Genomic DNA, 14,651 nt, shown 5'->3' with positions numbered 1-14,651 from the left:
AGTGGTTTTTTTTTTTTTTTTTTTGGCCATGCAATTAAAGTAAAAACCAAAAACAACAACAACAAAAAAAAGTTTTGGACGTTTTGGAACAACATAAGAATAAAAGATGATAGAATTTTGAGTTTCTGGTAAACTATCCCCATGTTTTGTTATGATGTTTCTCAGTAATTATATGATATCTGTATAATCCCAGTCATTTCATTATTTACTTATTTAGTCCTGTCTGGCCCATGCTGTAAATTGAAATTGGCTTCTATTTAATCTTAATCATCTTCAAATATGAAAATTACATGGTTCTTCTGAGGCAGTATGAGCCAGACCTCTGTGCGGTGACCGATAAGAACACAGAGAAATCGTATTTATCAAATTCAATTTTCATTGAATGAAGGGCCACCCGAGTCTGCCCCCTTGAGTAATTTGAGCCACTTGAATGGATTTTAGCCCTGTGGTATTATTATATGCGGCTTATAAAGAGGGAAGGGTCTCTGCCCCAAAACACTCAAGAATATAAACAGGCTTCATATTTGCTATTAAAAGAGATCCGCTCTTATTAGGCTCAAATAATGTGGATTTCATGCCTGTTCATGATAAATTTAAATAAATTTGCTGTTGAGTTAAGTCTCTAATCTGTTTGCATGATTATTTATGTGGACGCATGTTCGTTAATAAATTTGTTTGTTAGCGTGTTTACTCTTTGCACAAAATCAAAATTGGCCTGTGCAAGCAAACAATTACAGAACACAAATGCACAACTCTATCAGCTCTCTCTAGCATGATTGTGCATATTTTGAGGTGCAATTTTAATTAGCCCCAAGAGATTTTCTCAAACAACGAGGGAAAACAGCTGCTGATTTCGATGACATTCATATCATAACATAATATGCGTCTCTTCTTGGAAGTCATTATGTATACGCTAGTGTATACAAGCTCCTTGCGAATGAGAAATTTCATTTTTTTTTACCTCTGACATCACGGGTTCAGGCAGAGTGGAACATTTAAAGGACTTATTCACATAAAAAAATATAATACTCTCATTATTAACTCACACTCATGTTGCTCTAAACCTTGTATGACTTGTGATAGTCTCATTTCCATCTATTTAAAATATCTAGGAACCTGTCATGCTTCCACAGAAGCACTAAGAAAGCATAACAAAAAGTCCTGTAGTCATTCAATAGCTTTATTTGGAAACGTGTTTTAAAAATTAGCTGAAAATTTATTCACCCTCAGGCCATCCAAATTGTAGATTAGTTTGTTTCTTCATAGGAGCAGACTTGTATTAATTTAGCACTACATCACATGTTCGCCAATGGATCCTCTGCAATGAATGGGTGCCATCAGAATGAGAGTTCAAACAGCTGATAAAAAAATCCCGATAATCGGTATAGAGGATTTGTTTCTTACAAACTCATAGATTTTCACTTTACAAGACATTAATTGATGGACCATAGTTATTATTATGTTTTAAGCCGCTGTTTGGACTCTGATTATTATGGCACCCATTCACTGCATAGGATCCACTAAAGCAAGTGATGTAATGCAAAATTTCTCCAAATCTGTTTTGATGAAGAAATAAACTCACCTTCATCCTGAATGCCCTAAGCATGAGTAAATTGTCAACAAATATATACTTTTTTTTTTTTTTTTTTTTTTCGGGGAGGGGGGGGATTATTCCTATATACATATATTATTTTTGTTGTTGTTGTTGTTGTTTTTTCTAGATCTCCAAGACATGTTCATGAGAGAAGCTTGGATTCAAAAATAGACTGAGTCTTTTCAAAGGATTATTTCAGTTCAGTCCCATTTCAGTATTGGTCTGAATTATTTGGTCATGAATCAGACCGATCTAATTCTTGATTTCTCAGTGAATCAATTATCCAGTTGCTGTGGTTACTAGCTCACTGGAGGAAGATTATCTGTGTATAACGACTTAAATTTTGTTTTGTTCTTCAGATAAGGGAGTAATATGACTTCCGAAAACTTTAAATATAGCACCATTTTTAAGAACCAGTTTTGCTTCTGCATCCTTTTGACACTTGAAAGCTTTCATTCCCCTTTCATTGTAATGGAAAACAGGGCTGGCATAGTCTATTGTATTTATTTTTTTGCGTTTCAAGAAAGCACGAAAGGTTTGGAAAAACATGAGGTTGGAGGACAAACTGAGGTTAAGTGTCTAGACTGGATTTCTTATTCATGTAGACTTGGATGCATGTTGTTGATTGCCATTGACACTGTATTTGTGAGGAAAAACAATGAAGCTTGTTCATTGTTTGCAAGAAAGTAGTAGGTGTACTGAGGCACTGTTTTACAAAAACAATTATGGTAATGAGTAACTGGGGAAAAAATTGAGGAAAATGTGTTGTGAATACCTGAACTCACCATTACAATCCTGTTTGCTTATAAGCTTTGTTCACTTAAATGGCTTACATTATCCTAGACATGGCTTCATGATAGCATTTGTATATAATCAGATTCAAAGTATTTCTTCCCCATCCCAGCAAAACTGATTAGCAGTTTCTCCGAAACTGTCAGGAAGGTGTGGTATATGTCCCAGCACTGTGAAAATTATACGTTACCTTGATTTAAAAGCAGAATCTTTCTCTCTAAGGCAAAATGTTGCTTAACTCTGCATCGGTCATGCAGATTCTTGTTTGAATACTCACAACTCTATAAATTTTTGCATGTATGAAAAATCACAGGATGGCCATACTTGGCATGAAATATTCAGAAGGGATAAAAGTGATGGTTGGAACAGCAAAGGTCTTGTATTGGTTTGCCATTGGCTATTTTACTAAAAGTAGTCTTATGAGACTTTTTTTCATATTCAAATCTACTTTTCTTAAACATTTATTCATTTATTCAATGGATAGAAGAATTTCCAGCAAAAACATACAAAATACAGAATCACATAATCTCTATAAATTTGTATGACCTTATGTGGCATTAACAGTCTGTATTGGTTTATGGGTAGCTGACTTGCAAGTGACAAGTACTCAGTATAACTGTAATTTAAATCAATGTATTTTTTTTATAATTAGTATGACCATTTATGAACTTACAGTACATTAATTGAGAGAGTGCACGGAATATTTGCTCTTTAAAAAATTAATTTGTCACATGACAGGGCTATTATATTTAAAATTAAGTTGTTATGTTTAAAAAATGGATGTAGACATATGGAAAAATAGTTCAAAAATGGTGTTTTTACATAATCCTAAATTTGAATTTAAAAGGTTTTATACATTTATGGATCATTTGTTTCATGCATTTATGGAATAATTACTGTATCTTCAAAATAAGTGCCTTCTCCCCTCTTTTTTATTATTATTATTTTTATATCTGTTCACATCTTGAAGAAAAACTACATCAGGAGGAATTATTAAAAAAGTAAACAACATGTTTAGTGATATGCAACTGATAACTGCTTGATTTCAATGTACATTATATGCTATGAGTATGTTTGTTGCTAAATTTGTTTAATGCATTTTTATAAAATATAATTTTCTTGATGTTGGAATCAAGGACTAAAGATGTGTGGTTTATGAGCATTTGTGCTATATTTTGTCAGGTGTACAGTACTACTACTTTTTTCATATGACACTGAATTAGGTGTACGCTGAGTTGCATTATGAAAGTGCCTTTAAAGTGTTATTGTTAGGCTTATGTATAAAATGAACAGTCCGAAAATAACTGCAAAGCAGACATGAATAGACCACTGATTGCAATGTTCCAGCAGTTCAAAGAACACCGCTTCCTATATTAAGTGCATTACTTCCAGCTACCTGGCATTCAAACAGTGCAATTGATATAAAATATAAAGGATATATTGAATAATCTTAAGAGTAAGACAAATCCCCAAATGTCAGAATTCAAATCAGATTACAGTGTCATTCGACCATATAGGTCGTTTGTGCAAGCATTTATTACGACCTATATTTACGTTTTAAAGTTAAGCGCCCTCTAGCGGGAGTAAAAATAATGACAGTCTCGCGTTGCGTCTGTCGTCATGAATTGACGTATAACATCATTACCAATCAAAATGCACGTTTATTTAAATGCAATGTGTGGGCGTTTTACACCGATCTCACAGTATTTCCTACATATTTTACTACTGTAGGTGGCTTATTCGTTCGAATGACCACACCTAACCCCACCCCTAAACCTAACCCTCACAGAAATCATGCTAAATTATGATTTTTGAGCATATACATTTTCGCGCACGTCTGTTCCCTGGGATCGAACCCATGATAGCATGATTACATATCAAGGTATAACGCAATAATCTACTAACTGAGCTACACGAAACGCAAACCGGAGGGCAAATGAAAGAGTACAAAACATTAATATGAAAACGACCTTTTACCTATAGGGGCGCAATTGTAGTATACGCTCTGCTGGGTCGTATTTCAGGGATTTGGACAAACGACCTATACAAGCGTATTGGTTGGAGGACAGGTTGATATGGTCGTTTTTTGTTGGAGGACAGGCTGTGTCATTCTGCTAGCCTAAATGTAGTGATTCAGTACCATGGACAGCGTCACATCTTGGCTATTAAAAGTCATTAGTCTCTACTCGTACAATTGCCTAGAAACCAAGCCTATCTTGAGCCAGGCGTAATTTATACACCCACTGACTCCTCCACAGACTGTGTGTCTTTAAAATTACTCCCAGACCGGAAGAACCAAGTGAGTAACAAGAGAACAGATGCAACTAAACGGAAAATAAATGGCCTTTTCTCTGGTAGAAAATATATCAAACTTCCATAAATAAGCCATGCAAACTGGAATTACCAGAGTAACGTTTTGTTTTGATAGCTATAAGGTAATGTTGGTTCTTTAATGCCATACAGTCAGTGATCAGATGAATTGACTGCGTATTGAGTGTATCAGATCAAATTGGTTTGCTGACACAGTAACCCACAACAGTCTATTCCACAACATCCTAATAAACGCCTGGAGTCAGTCACTATTGGCTTGCTGTTGCACCGGACAGGGCAGCACTCCGTCTTCCATGAGAGAATCGATCCAACCTGATTTATGTTGTACACATACTGTATCTAGAGCTAAATATGATCCAAAACCAAGAAGCATTTGCTATGCATGAAATGCTTTTGGATCATTACAGTTCATTAGTTAATGTACATTCAGTCATGAAATTTTCATGTGAATCATGCATTTTCATATATGAAATATTCATATATATTTCATATTCCTATATGAAAGATATGCTATTATATAATGCATGACACTCTTTAAATGAAAGTTATTATGCATGTTATCCATGCATATAAAAAAGTGTGAGTTTTAAAGCTTAATTAAACCTTGAAAAGAGAGCAATTGCTGCAGTTTAATTATGGAGATCCTCATAGTCTTCCTCAGGGGAATAAGGCCTTAGGATGTCATGTCATACAGCCTCCGGAAAAAGGGCTGTGTTTGTTATGCATCTTTTGGAGGAACTATAATTCAGTGTTGCTTTTATACTACAGTGATTGTATTCAACTGGTTAATTATAATACTTCGTAGCTCTTGACTAACTGATTTTGTTATACCAGAGATTCAATATGAATATTTTACACAAGATAAACAATGTTATCATTATATAACTTATTTAAATTATTTTATATTTAATTATCATATAACTTATTTAACTATTTTAGCCTTAAATAATTTATTATCCGGCTAAGTAAGCTATATCAGCCTGATCTTTAGATGTTACCGCTGCAATATCAGCCGAGATGTGTAAGCATTAATAAATAGGTGAGATGTCTATTCTATCATTTTGCTAGCCAGAAAAGGAGAAATTGGCTGCTACCATCCAGCCCGTTTTCACGGGGTGGTAAACGTTTAAGCTCCGTTTTCCCCTGCCGTTTATTTATCGGGAAAAGCATATTGTGAAATGAAATGCTATAAAATTAGATTAACTTAAGATATTCGAGAATAAATGCCGAAATCAGGATGAACGAACAAGAAACGGGGACTATTTCTGAGGCATCTCACCCCTCCGCTGCAGCGCGAGGCAGGAGGCAAGAGATCAGTCTGATGCCGTCCGCTGTTTCTTGACTGAGGAAAGGAAAGCGTCCAAAAAGCGCTAATTAGAAAAAGTGAGTGGAAATACATATCGATAGAGAACGATAAGAGAAACCTGAAGCAAAACTAGAGGAGAGGCGTCAAAGGAATCGCAGGTTCGGGTTTATTTTGTTATGTGGTGTGAGTGTATCTGTGAGCAGCGAGTCTTTCAGCACCAGAGCCTCAGCGCTTCAGTCGCACTCAGAACGATCAGCACTAAAAAGCGTTGCGTTTACTTTCTGTCGCTTAAGTAGGAAGTAAACTGGATGAGATGAGAGCGCAGTGAAGAGGATTTGGAGTGACGGGTTCACAGAGAAAAGGCTTGTTAACGCGATTTAATCTTGTCTGTGTTGTGTAGGAACGATTCTTGGGGCAGCTGGAGCTCTAAAGGATGCAGAACTGTGCTCACCGATGCATCCCACACCAAATGCTTATGTGATCGGGTATCTACCTTCGCCATTTTGGCTCAACAACCCAGAGAAATAGTAAGTATTGGAATTGTCTTCTGCGGGGGATCTCGAGGGATGCTGTATTGATTAAAATGTGGGTTGTAATCAGATGGATGTTTAATAATTTACTTTAATTATGTAATGTTTGATTATGATAGAAATCTTTCTTGTGCAAAGCGTGTGTGTGTGTGTGTGTGTGTGTGTGTGTGTGAGAGAGAGAGAAAGAGAGAGAGAGAGAGAGAGCTCAGAATCTCCTGTTTAAGTAAATGTCATTACACATTTATTAAAATAAAAAGTAATACTGATCATCATAATCTCCATTTTACCTTTCCTAAATGTTGCTCAAACCATTTGTACATGCTCGCATTTGTATGTGTGTATTCGTATGTGTTCACATTTGAGATACAGGAGCATCAGCACTGGCCTCTTCAATTTCAGTATTAATTTTGCTACTTACATTAATAAAATATTTCTTTGCTATGAGATATTAGGCAGATATACCAGGATTGTGCATAAAAATGATGGCTTTCATATTATGTAATAATGGCTTCCTCCTTTATTAAGATAGTTCACTGTCTTAGATTAATGTGTAATATTAATCTTTCCTTTGCCTTTGCTGTAAATTGCTCTAAGCATTTATATATGCTTTACTATCAGCCATCAGCTGTCGTCTCTTTTCTAGTGGGTTCAGTAGACAGCAAAACATGGCTGTTTTACCCTACAGAGTAAGAGGCAGCCATTTTTTCTCTGCCCATGTGACCAGTCAGAGGGCAGTCAGTGTATAAATGGCTCCCGTGTGAAAATGATGGTGTTGTCTGCGTCTCAATGATGCAGCAGGGGCAAAGTTTGATAACTCCTATCATTGCAATGCACAGCTGATATGTCACAGTGAATTGTGACTCCTGGGAACTGGATTGAGGGGGGTTGTCAGATGGAATTGTGGGGGGAAAAGGCATAAAACAAATGGACTGGATGTGCATTGTGAGGGCTAGTTAAGGCCCGTGCAAATAATGCAAGCAATAGTTTAAAATGATAGGTAGCCATATGTATTCTAAATTGTGTTCAAAATTATGGTCAGTATCCATTGATTCCCCCACAGTCATTAAAACAACAGAACAAGAGACAGTATAAGCACTGGGACAGTCCAGTCATTCACATTTTTGATTGAAGCCTTGCCCTACAGTTAAAAGACCCAATCACCTTTTTCAAAGAAGCATTTGCTGTTTGTTCACTCTTGAGTGTGCATTAATAATACCATTATTTTGCATGATGAATTTATGACAGCAGTGTTATCATATTTTAGTTTTAATTAGAATATAGCATTAACATTCAGTTTGGGAGATTTCCATGTTTTCCAATTCAAGAAGCTGTTCTTGCATGTCCGGAAATACCTGCCCAGGGCATTTACAAAGACGATCTCTAAATAGTTTGACTTGCTTTAAAAGAGATTATGTATTTTAGTTAATAATGCTTTGTGGCATTAAGCCCCGACCTGTTGATAATAAGCACCATGTATGTGAATGGAGGCTAAATACATTTTATTCATGTGAAGGGGAGATTTAATGGGGGGGTTGAATTACAGACCCCAAAAAAAAAAAAAAGCTTGTCCTTTAATCCTCTAATATTGGACAGTATAAATGGCCTTGCTGCAATAGGCAAGCATCCTATAATGTGCTTTATTACCAGGCACTGAAATGGGCTTTTATTAGTGGTACAAGGGTTTGAAAATCGCTCACTGAAGCTCTTGTGTGCCATTCACAGGCTATGGAGTACTCAGGGGTTCCATCTGTGACACTAATAGTAGGCTGCGGTCTTTCCTGCCTGGCCTTGATCACACTGACCGTGGTGTATGCAGTTCTATGGAGGTAAGTGCATAGAAGTACAAGGGATATTACAAATAATGCACTTTGCACTTTTAGAGGGATGCAACTTTAATCAACAATTTGTTTTCAGGTACATCAGGTCGGAGAGATCAATCATTCTGATCAATTTCTGCCTTTCAATCATCTGCTCCAACATCCTGATCCTAGTTGGACAGACGCAGACACATAATGCGGTAAATCTTAACATTTTACCTCCAGTGTGTTAATTCGAATAATGCCAGATTAGACTGAAATTTTGATATAGGCCACCAAGCATTAATGAATGTTGATTTGTATTTAAACTAAATGTCCAGTCTGGGTGCTCATATTTATTTCTCAGCTTGCGTGTGGGCTGATTTTGCAAGCTTGTCTTGAATGCCAGACTGCTTTTCTGCACTAATATTATGCCGATCTAGACATTTCAGGGTTTATAATGCAAGTGGTGGAGATCTCTCTGTCTGCTGTTTGTATATCATACCACCGAACCAGATTGTTTTAATTCCTCTTTTTGAGGCATTGTGACTTACTTAAATTCAAGTTGACTGGCCTAATTTTTCGCAAGTGACCTACCTACCTATCCAGATGTTCGAGTCTTTGTGTAGTGAGCTACATATTCTGTTATATGCTAAATGATTGTGTTGGTATGAACAAATTGCATTCTTTTATTGTGGGAAGCAATTTATGTACTGTAAATATTTTGATATGATTATATTTTCATAACCACATGGTGATTAGACACTGGTCCCCAGTGCAAAGAAACAGTTTAGGTTCATTTTGCAACTACTGGCTAATGAATTGCTTGTTGTCGATAATTTTAAAATGAACCTATATGAGCCGGATGCTTATTTTTAAAGGCATGTATTTAGAAGATTTTTATTTGAGCTAAAGAAGCGCAATTTATTATATGATTGCATTCGGTATTGTTAATTTGAAATATGTGAGACAAAATAGTTTCTTTCGTGCATTCTCACCATTGTTTATCAGCGTACTATATTATATATGAGTCTTAAATTAGTACTCCACAAGCCACAGAAGTTATTTTTAGCGAATGAGTCCATTTCTCTTTGTCCAATGCCAAGGAGAAATGATGATGATGCCTCTATGTTCTGAGCCACTAAATACATTAGCCAGAATTCAGCTGGCTGCATTCTGAATCATACAATGAAAATGCAAAATGGACAGACAAAGGTCCGAAGCACTTAAAGATTGTGTCTATATAAACCACAAATATGTATTTCCCCAAATAAGAGACGAAACAATTATTGGCATTGTTACATGCAGCAGTTCTGTTGCTTTAATGTCAAAATCCCAACTGTCCTAACCTCTTTCCAAGTAATCAGCTTCCCCAAAGACTAAACAGTCTTTCATCATCAAACAGGTTTTTGGTTGAGCGAAGATGCTGTTCAGTTAGGAAAGCAGAGATTGTGCATTGTCTGTTTGATACATTGCATTATTTAAATAAAATTTATCCTGTATATGATGAGGATCAGTAGATATGCATCACAGTAAATGGGAAGCAAAAGTCCTTTAGTGTTCACAGTCCAAATGGTTCAGTTATATAACGGTCTCTTTGCAATATCCGGAGCCCACGTGAATCTGAACATTTGGTACCATTGTGAATGGAACATCTAAAGTTCAGAAAGGGTTCCAGGTAGGGTGAAAGCATTTTAAAGCTCTTTACATGTCTGCAATTTGTTTTAAAAAAGGACTAAATGGGCTCCCAGTTAAAACTCTGAAAATGATTCTTCCAGCTCACAGTGTGGAGATGGTGTATATAAGTCATTCAAGATGTAATTATAAGATGCTGATCCAGATCAGTGGATCCTAGAGTCAAATTTTCTCACATTCACCATTTCAAATTCGACATAAGAGATGATTGGATATGGGAAATTGCAGAACTTCGGAAGAACAAAGATTAATTATTCACTCTCACGCTTACAAACGACGCTCATTTGCCCTCGTCTGAGTAAACAAGATAAAAGAGGTTGATTTCTCACTGCTTACAAGCTTGTCAGGACTAGCACAGCTGGTGGTTTTTGGTTATCATCAGAGGAGGGTTTACACAGAGTGGAACGTTATTCCTACGCTGCCCACACAGATAGGGCTTCTGAGTGAGTCAATGGCGTTGCGGGAATCTCACATTACTCAGTCACACAGTCGGACATTTCTTTACAGGCAGCACAAGGCATGAGCTTTTTCCTATTCTGATTCTAACGAGTGCTCTGAGATGGAAGGAAGTGAATTCCCAAGGTTAAAACAAATTAATTTCCTGTTACAGTAAATGGATCAAAAGATGACATTGACTCTAGCTCCGTTCCAAAACCTGGTGGGATGATTGACTGTCTGTCGTTCCTCTGACTGCACCTTGAGGGTGAATGGGTTATAAAAGCATGCATTTAGGACAAACATAAAGGCTTTAATTAAGCTGTTTATTGGCTCTATAAAACATTTTAAAAGGCCAATTTTTTTCTCTTTTTTTATAGCAATGTTACTTGAAATTATTCAAATTGTTTATTATTTAATTAAAAAACATTATTAAATAATGAACAAAAATAAGCATTGCTATTTTATATATATATATATATATATATATATATATATATATATATATATATATAACTATTTCACGTGACTACCTCTTGAAGCTCATCAAGAGAATGCCAAGAGTGTGCAAAGCAGTAATCAAAGCAAAAGGTGGCTTTGAAGAACCTAGAATATGACATTTTCAGTTGGTTCACACTTTTTTGTTATGTATATAATTCCATATATAATTCCACATGTTAACTCATAGTTTTGATGCCTTCAGTGTGAATCTTCAATTTTCATAGTCATGAAAATAAAGAAAACTCTTTGAATGAGAAGGTGTGTCCAAACTTTTGGTCCGTACTGTATATATAATAGATCAATCAACTATCATACAGCTAGATTTTTCAGGCATGTACGTAGGACAGTTCAATATACTGTCATAGTTTCCAAAATCTTCATATTTATTTAAACAGCAATGCTTATTAATGTATAGACTGGTTGTAAGACAGATCATTCCTGTTAAAAAAATGAAGACTTGGCAGCACGCAGTAAAGTGTTCTCTCCATTTTTAATATTTTAGTGACTCAGTTATTCTAAAACAATCTTTGAAACAATGAAAACAGAGGTTTAGTTTAAAAGCACTTTTATGAATGTAAAACTGTACAATGGGAAAAGTACTCAATAATTAATTTAAGTAATGTACAGTACATTACTCACATTAATTATTGAATATTTTTTTCTTTGCACAGTGTAAAATTCACTATTTTGAATGAATGCTTTTTAGTTTCTTTCCACTCATCCACCACGTTGGATGAATGTCTTTACTAAGCGCATTGCGGTGCCTTGTTCGTGAACACTATATGTGATACTGTCTTTAGAATGTAGCCAAAATTTGATACTTTAGAAGGCAGAACTGTTTTGCTGCCTACACTTTGGAACAGTTTTTGAGTTTGGGAGCATGCCTACAATGCCTTAAGGTTTTGGAACAGAGCTTTGGTGGGTTGCTTGCCATTAAACATGCCATTTACATTTTTTTAATATTATACATGAATCTGCTTTGGCTTGTTGTGGTACAGTGTATCATACTTGGCGTCATTATTCTAAGAATGTACAGCACAAAAGTCTTGTTGACAGCAATGCAGCAGGTCCAGTCTGCCATTAATGGACCATAATTACATCTGGACCTCCGCTCTATCCACATCAGTACAGCATTTTAAATGGTCAGTGTGTCTGTGTTACCATGACAATAAAATGGTATTCTCTAGTGTATCACTGTCTTGCCAGTTCTTTTTGTAGCCATTTGCCACGCTCTAAAGCAGCAATTTAGAGTAATTCCTGCTTCAACACACTGGTGGGGAAGATGTATACGTGTCTCAGAGGGTGCAGGTTTTTGCCTCCAGATGGAGGTCGCACATATGACGTGATGGTCATGCGAGGAAGAGCACTCAGCCTGCGGCTTCTCCAAATGCTGAGCTGAACTGAAGGCCTGTCAGTGCTGATCATACACACTCCCATCTTCTTCTTTAATTCCACACCACATCATTTTACATTAAGCATGAGGGAGGGTATATGCAAATATGCATTTCTATTTGTGAATTGGAAATGAAACGACGCTGACCTATCCACAACCTTCATTATAAGCAAAATCTGTAGTATAGAATGATTCTTTTGTGTGTGTGTGTGTGTGTGTGTGTGTGTGTGTGTGTGTGTGTGTGGAACAAAGGGTTGACATCCTCATTGCATCAAAGATGTAAAGCATTTCTGTTATCCTCCCACGAAATGATTAAGGCACTGACAACAGTTTAGTCCCCTGTCAGTAATTTAAAATGTGCTTTTCTTTTTTTCTGGTGTGTGGATCTTCGTAAGCTTTGACTAATGGCAGCTATGAAAGTAGACATGCTTATACCTCGTTTTTTATTGGATTGTGGGTTGTTATTGAATCAAACAGGGTTTTTTTGGACTGAAATACAAGAACATGCAACAAATAGCAAAGAATAGGAACCTCTGATAGACGTTCAATACAAACCTGCCTTAATAAAGGAGCTTTTCCAGCTGAAATGTAGCACACTTTTTAGTCAATATCTTTTTTTTTTGTGTGCAATAGACCATTTAAGAGACCCATGAGAAATTACAATGTGTATTCTGCTAGTGTATGTTGAGATGAGAGCTGAAGACATACGGTCAATGCTGTAGTTTTCTTAAGAAAATCAGACGGACAGGGCTAGGATTATTAAATGGTGCTCCGAGACTTCCTCTTATCTCTCGCTGCATGAAAAGGTCCCATTTAATCGAGTGGTGTGTTGTGAAGTATCTGAGTGCCAGTATGTAGTAGCTGTCAGTGGAAATGAAATGGCAGATTTAAATGAACCAGATTTTATTCACTTTAACTTTAACTTTCAATTTAAAGTTAGTCAAACTTAAAAAAAGAAGTGTTAAAGGATACTTTTCAGGTATGTCAGCCTTCAATGATCCGAGTGGAGTTTGGATCATTTCATTGGCAGCCACAATATCTGTCTGTCTGTCAGTCTGTCAGTCTGTCAGTCTGTCTGTCTGTCTGTCTGTCTGTCTATCTATCTATCTATCTATCTATCTATCTATCTATCTATCTATATAACTATCTATCTATCCTATTATTTTCTATTATTCTGTCTGTCTGTCTTTTTCAGCACTACCCGCTGTTAATATCCCATTAATATTTAGAATACATAAAACATATACATTAATTAATTAGTCTTAAAAACTTTTCAGTATCATAGGCAAGGCTTTGTCATGCCAACATGACATGTCTTCTTGACAAACCTAGCTTTTTATACAGTTTTTTTTTATTTATTTGAATTTCGATTAATTTAATTGTAGTTTTAATTATACTTTTATTTTACTAATATAAGTTATTATATTTTGCTAGATGATTTCAAAGACATTTTTGAATAATGTGCACTGATCAATCATGCACCAGGAAAGTGCATTAAAAAGTAAATAGGGTGCATTTGTTTCATATTGATTTTACAGGACAGGAAAAAAGCAACATGTTCTCTAAAAAAAGTAATGGTCAGCTTTCCTAAACATTTTTCAGTATCTTTTTGCACCAGACCTCAAAACATCATAAAATGATCCTAATCTTCACCTTCAAGACGAGCATATAATTTAGTGTCTGTATTTATGTGCAACTTCCTTTTGATCAGTTGCTGACTTGTTTATTTTCTCAAGTACTAGATGTGAGGATAGCCCACGGCACCTTTCCACACACAAACATCAAGGATTTTGATGGGAGAGAAACCGATCCGAGCAATGTTTGAACATGATGAAAAGCATTTGGAATTTCAAAAGTACTTACCTCGCTGAGTTTTTTTTTTTTTTTTTTTTTTTTTCTGTGGAATTTTCATTTTGTAAACGATGACATTAGTAATAGTCAATGCAGTTTGCAGTGAAGGAAACTATAGAAGAAAACTGTGTGTGGTTATTTGTGGTATCTATTTAAAAAAACATCTCCTATTAAGCAGAGATTGGTGCAGCCATACTTAATGAATTATTTAGATGCTACTATTGTGATGTCAGTTCTTTTATTTAACCTCACTTGTTTGAATAATAGAAAGCAACATTTTCGTATCTTGGCGAAACAGCAGCTTTTGTCATAAATATTAATGTAGGAAAGGCACTTATGTCAAAACAGAAACAACCCTGCTCAAACAGCTGAAGAGTGCTAGATGTGAGGGGTATGTAACATTAATTGGCGAGGAGAAAAGCGTTTC

At 35.8% G+C, this 14,651-nt stretch overlaps 1 protein-coding gene across 2 annotated transcripts in view; it reads left to right on the top strand.

Moving 5' to 3' along the window:
- The window catches only part of LOC113092365 (adhesion G protein-coupled receptor B3-like), a 78,905-nt gene that overhangs the window by 41,976 nt on the left and 22,278 nt on the right, over positions 1-14,651 (top strand). For both annotated transcript variants that reach the window (XM_026257949.1, XM_026257948.1), the window contains exons 15-17: positions 6,424-6,550; positions 8,276-8,379; positions 8,468-8,570. In XM_026257949.1, coding sequence (XP_026113734.1) covers positions 6,424-6,550; positions 8,276-8,379; positions 8,468-8,570 — 334 coding nt within the window. The remainder of the gene's footprint in view (positions 1-6,423; positions 6,551-8,275; positions 8,380-8,467; positions 8,571-14,651) is intronic.

The sequence above is a fragment of the Carassius auratus genome, unplaced genomic scaffold, assembly GCF_003368295.1.
Source record: "Carassius auratus strain Wakin unplaced genomic scaffold, ASM336829v1 scaf_tig00214575, whole genome shotgun sequence".
NCBI classification, from domain to species: Eukaryota; Metazoa; Chordata; class Actinopteri; order Cypriniformes; family Cyprinidae; genus Carassius; species Carassius auratus.
Note: the sequence above shows the minus strand (reverse complement) of the source record. Positions and strands in the feature narration are given on the sequence as shown.